Source organism: Bison bison, unplaced genomic scaffold (assembly GCF_000754665.1).
Source record: "Bison bison bison isolate TAMUID 2011002044 unplaced genomic scaffold, Bison_UMD1.0 scf7180017858500, whole genome shotgun sequence".
Lineage (NCBI taxonomy): Eukaryota > Metazoa > Chordata > Mammalia > Artiodactyla > Bovidae > Bison > Bison bison.
This window is the reverse complement of record NW_011489072.1, coordinates 36778-41647: the sequence shown is the minus strand read 5'-3', so window position 1 is coordinate 41647 and position 4870 is coordinate 36778. Positions and strand designations below refer to the sequence as shown.

The following is a 4870-nucleotide window of genomic DNA, read 5'->3' as shown; positions in this document are numbered from 1 at the left end:
CCTCTCCGCCCTCTTCCGTGGCCCGCCCCTCGGCCCGGCCCGCCCCTCGGCCTACTCTCGGCCTGCCCTCGGCCTCCCCTAGCCCGAGAGTTAGCCCCACCCAGTCCGCAAGGCCTCCGCCCCTAAGTCCCGCCCCTCAACCTCGCCCCGCCCCTCCCAGTCCCAGGCTCCTCCCCTTGGCACACCCCCGGCCCCGCCCGTCCCCCCCCCCCCCCGCGTCCACCCTGGCCTGTCTCAGCCCTCTCGCCGCCCGACTCCCAGCGTGCCTTGCCCGGCGGAGGCCCGGAAGCTGGCGTGGCGGGCTAGCGGCGGCGCTCGGGCGTTCAGAGGCGGGACTTCCGGTGGCGTTCGCGCGGGTCTTCCGGCCGACTCCAAGGGCCGGCGCGTCTCCGGGACATGCAGGTGAGCGCCGCGGCGGCGGCCGGGCTGGCGTCCGCGCCCCGCCCCGTGGCCGCGGTTCTCCTCCGCGGAGCGAGCCTGCGGGCGGTGCGTGTAGAAGCCGGAGGCGCGGCGCGAAGGAGAACGGCGAGTGTGGACTAGAGGCTGTGCGAGCGGTTGTGTGTGAGGTAGTGAGGGGGTGTGAGTGGGTGTGACGGACGCGGGGCGGCGGCGCGCGAGGGGCCGCGCTCCTTGGCTGTCTCTCGGCGTCCGCCGCAGCCCTGGGGCGGGCGGCCTTTTCGCGCTGGAGGGCGCCACCGAGAGCCGAGGCCAGAGGCCGGGGCGACGGGCTGGTGGGCGGGCGGCGGGCCTGCTCCCCCTGCGCCCAGCAGGCTGTCCTGGGCTTCCTCTGTCTTCGCCGAGGGAACACGACGGTACCTGCGACCCGCCCTGTGGACGGCACCCCAGAGTCGCAAGTGTCCCTCCGCCAGAGCTGGGCTTCAGCTCTTACACTGCATCCATTTCCAAGCGCACCCTCGGCCCTCCCTGCAGGAATAGAGTTGGCCCCCAAATTTGTGCCCACCGACGAGAATCTGATGGACACTACCCGAGCTATGGGGACGAAACCGTTCTGTTCACGGGACAGTCGGCTCTGGGTCCCGCTGGGTGTGATGATCACTCAGTGCGCAGCGGTCAGCATCTCTCGAACTGCACATTGCTGAGCAGAGACAAGTTGGCTGGATTAAAATTGGTTTTTTAAGAAGGAAACGGAGAACGTGAGAGTGCATCCCAGAGCAGGGTCAGCACCGATCAGCTGTTTGCTGCCTGTGCACTCAAGACACATGCACGCTTTGGACGCTTGTGTGTGTGCTGAGCTCTGTGGAGAGTGTGATGGAAGAGTTGGCTTTCAGACGCACTGACAAGCCCCCAGGGACACCTTTCACATCACAGCCAACATGTCCCCACTACCCAGTCAGGCAGGCCATCTGGAAAGTTCCACGGCCATTGGAGAGCAGCCCTTCACGTGTGAGCAGCTGGCATGTCAGTGCTTCCCCAGTGCTGTGGAGCCGCACTCCAGAGCTGGCCCAGCGGGCACAGAGTTGCAGGGGTCTGTGGCCATGCCAGCCCGCTCGCACCAGGTGCAGAAGCCAGCAGGGCCCATCTTCCTTCCTCCAGATAGCCCCACTGCCATCCTTTCCTCTTTCTTCTCTCCCGTGGTGTGAAAGCATGGGTCCTAGGGCAGGCAGATGGTGGGCAGAGGGGTCTCAGCGCGGGCGCGACAGCAGGCAGACCAGCCAGCCGTGGGCAGAGGGGTCTCAGCGCGGGCGCGACAGCAGGCAGACCAGCCAGCCGTGGGCAGAGGGGTCTCAGCGCGGGCGTGACAGCAGGCAGACCAGCCAGCCGTGGGCAGAGGCTGGGAAGGGCCACAGAATGTGCCTCCAGGTGACGGCTGAGTGGGTCCTAGGGGACCAGGTCCTGCTTTATTTCTCTTCCTGCTCCATCCTTGGGGGCCCTGACCTCCACCCTGGGGCCAGGGAGGAGCCCGCAGGCATGAGAGGCCTGAGGGGACAGGGCTGAAGATGCGGTGCCCTGCAGGGTTGGCCCCTTGCAGCTCAGCAGGCACAGTCAGCCCTGCCAAGGGAGAACCCCACCCCCAGGCCGAGGCTGAGGAGGAGCCCAGGCCCCCGGGCATGGTGCCACAGGGCCAGGGTTGGGCCTGGGTGGCTGCCGTCCTGGATGGATCTGATGGCCGGGAGGGAGAGGAGGGGACACAGGGTGGCAAATCAGGCCTGAGTCTCCATATCCTTTCCCACTTCCCCTCAAGAGCACCTGATCAGCCGTGGGTGCCTCTCTGCCTGGGGGCGAGGGGATGGGGGAGGCTCCTAGGCTCCCCGACCCAGGCCCTGTCCTGCAGGCCCCAGGGAGTGGCAGCCCAGACCAGGCGCGTGCCGTCTGTGCAGGACTGTAGGCTGAGGGGGAGGTTTGAGGGGAGTGAGCTCCAAGCTAGGAGGTCGTGGTGGTGGAGGCCCCAGGCACCCACACAGGCCTGGCTCTGCTGGCTCTTGATAGGGCACCCTGCCTGGCCAGGGCTCTGGTGTCCCCAGGGATGTCCACCCAACGAGCAAGGGCCTGGGTTGCCTGTGGGGTCTCCTCTGGACCAGCTGGACCTTGGTCAGTCTGAGAGGGGACGTGCTGCCGAGACTAAGACACCGTTGACCTACAGGTTCTCACACCGACTATCTCAAAACCTCAACAAGGAGTGCACGTGGCCTGGCCCCGCATGTTGCCCAGCTGTCCCCAGAGAGAAGGACGTGGAGGCGGGGTCAGGGTGGTGGTGCCGGTGGGCTGAGAGTCCGGTGGGGAAGCCCAGGGAGGACAGAGCGACTGGACTCCAGCAGCCTGCACGTGTGCCTGGCGTCCCCTCCCCCCCGCTGTGGGTGCGCTCGTCAGACTCAGTAAAGACAGGGTCGTGCTTGGCGTGTGCACGTTGTGCCATTTGTACGGGGGGTGTGAGCACCACGGTGCCCTCAGGATGCCAGTGTGTGGGAGCGTGGGGTTTGAACAGCTGCAGTGAGCGTCTTAAAGCTTTTCCCATGTAGACAATAAGTCCCCCAGAGTGGAATTTTTAAAAAGAAAAAAGGAAACACAGATTGGAAAGCACAGGACTTGTGACCAGGCAGTCACCTGAACTTGAATTCCCAGGAACAGCTCCGGGGGTGAAGCCGCCCTTGAGGTCGCGTCACTCTCAGTCCTCGCGGCGGGGAGGCGGTGGGGGTGGCGCTGCTGGCTCATCTCAGCGTCCATTCCTTTGGTTGCTGGTGAAGCCAAGAGCTGAGGTGCTGTTTCTGGGGCCTGAGGGGGTCTGTGTGTTATGGAGTGTCTCTGTGTGTTATACAGTGTGATTTTTCTTTCTTTTATTGGAGTTTTTTTGTTTTTTTTTTTAATTTGTACGAATTTTTTTTATGTCATCTATAGATATGGGGTAGAAGTTCATCGTCAAGTATTTTATTGTTTTGCGTTTACTTCTTTAACCCAGTTTTTTGTTTCCTAAATGATAGGGTCGTGTTTTTATGTAGTAAAGTGTAGACGTTTCCCTGGTAACTTCTACTGATGCTGATTTAGGGGGAAAAGCATCCCCCTGTCCAGCTCCCACCCCAGGTTTACCTACACGGGCATGTATTTTTCTAGTCCTCTCCACGGCTCTGTGGTTTTATACTCAAGCCAGTAGCTCGTAGCCAGAATATCTCTGTGCTTGTGGGGGGTGGAGGCCAAGCTTTGCTCAGTCGGCCCCGGCTGTGATTGGGCAGCCCTGAGGCAATGGGATGGCTCCCGGCCTGCAGCAGGGAAGGCCCTTTCGGGGCGTCTGGGGGAGCTGGAGCCCAGCGATGCTGGCCTCTGGACTCCAGCCTTCAGGGCTGGCTCGGTGCTCGGCCTAGTGCTGGGAGGCTCCAGGCTCCGTCAGGACCAGAGCCCCAGGAGGCAGGGGGAACACCCACCTGCCGGAGTCTCCATGGGCTCTGTCTCTCTGCAGCCCCCTGGACCCTGAGGTTGGGCCCTGCTGTGACCCGCCCAGCATGCGGGTGCTCCTCGGCACGCTGTGGCTCACTCTGGCCTGCAGCTCTGTGCATGCCACGCTGTCGAAGTCAGACGCCAAAAAGGCCGCCTCGAAGACGCTGCAGGAGAAGGTAGGTGGTCTGGGGACTCGCCAGAGGGCTGACCATCACGCCTCCTTTCCCACTGGGGGCTGGGAGCCGACTGCAAGCCGGGAGCTTCACCTCTGGGCGGACAGCACTGTGCTCCTCGGGGCTCCGGCCGGCCAGCCTCAGAGGGAGCAGCTTCTGGTGCTGGGGCCCGAGGGCAGGCCTGCCCCCGCTGGGCTCGCATCTCTGCCCGTGCCCCCGGGTTCCCCCTCACCCCACCTGCTGCCTCCCTCGACCCCTGTGTTCCTCCCTGCTTCACGGGGCGAGTCAGTCGAGCTCTGCCAGGTGTGGCTGTGGCTGTGCCGGTTTCCGGGAGGGCCTCGGGAGGCAGGGTGAGTCTTCAGGGACTGTCCACCCCGCCTGATGGCCTTGCCCTGCGGGCTCCTGGTCAGCAGCGCTGATTCTGGGACGGGGTCCCTCCTGATCGAAAGGATGCTGCGGCCCCAGGGCTCAGCCTGGGGACGCGCCCTGATGGTGTCCTCCCCACCTTCCTGTCTCAGACTCAGGTTTCGGGCAAGCCCGCCCAGGAGCGGGGTCTGGTGGTGACAGACCTCAGGGCTGAGGACGTCGTCCTTGAGCACCGCAGCTACTGCTCGGCGAAGGCCCACAAGAAGCACTTCGCTGGGGACGTCCTGGGCTACATCACGCCGGTAGGCCGGGCCCGGGGGCTGGATGGCGGACCCTGAAGGCAGGGTGGCTGCTCGTGTCTGCATTCTCACCTCCCCAGGCCGCTCTAACCCGAGGGAGCGGTGGGAGTGATGCCTCCCAGCGCTCCCTCGGGTTAGAGCGGC

The 4870-nt window shown here is 64.3% G+C and overlaps 2 protein-coding genes across 2 annotated transcripts in view; both read left to right on the top strand.

Moving 5' to 3' along the window:
- The first annotated feature begins 341 nt into the window (after window positions 1-341).
- The window catches only part of CHID1 (chitinase domain containing 1), a 19521-nt gene continuing 14992 nt past the window's right edge, over window positions 342-4870 (top strand). The window contains exons 1-3 of the mRNA XM_010863581.1: window positions 342-402; window positions 3911-4064; window positions 4580-4729. Coding sequence (XP_010861883.1) covers window positions 3954-4064; window positions 4580-4729 — 261 coding nt within the window. The 5' untranslated portion in view covers window positions 342-402; window positions 3911-3953. The remainder of the gene's footprint in view (window positions 403-3910; window positions 4065-4579; window positions 4730-4870) is intronic.
- Window positions 409-3904, top strand: LOC105005545. The gene is made up of 2 exons (XM_010863568.1): window positions 409-566; window positions 931-3904. The coding sequence occupies exon 2, from the start codon at window positions 1959-1961 to the stop codon at window positions 2976-2978; it is 1020 nt and encodes a 339-aa protein (XP_010861870.1). The 5' UTR covers window positions 409-566; window positions 931-1958; the 3' UTR covers window positions 2979-3904.

Excerpts from the sequence above, each read along its gene's own strand:
- LOC105005545 (XM_010863568.1), top strand. The coding sequence starts at position 1,959 with ATGCGGTGCCCTGCAGGGTTGGCCCCTTGCAGCTCAGCAGGCACAGTC.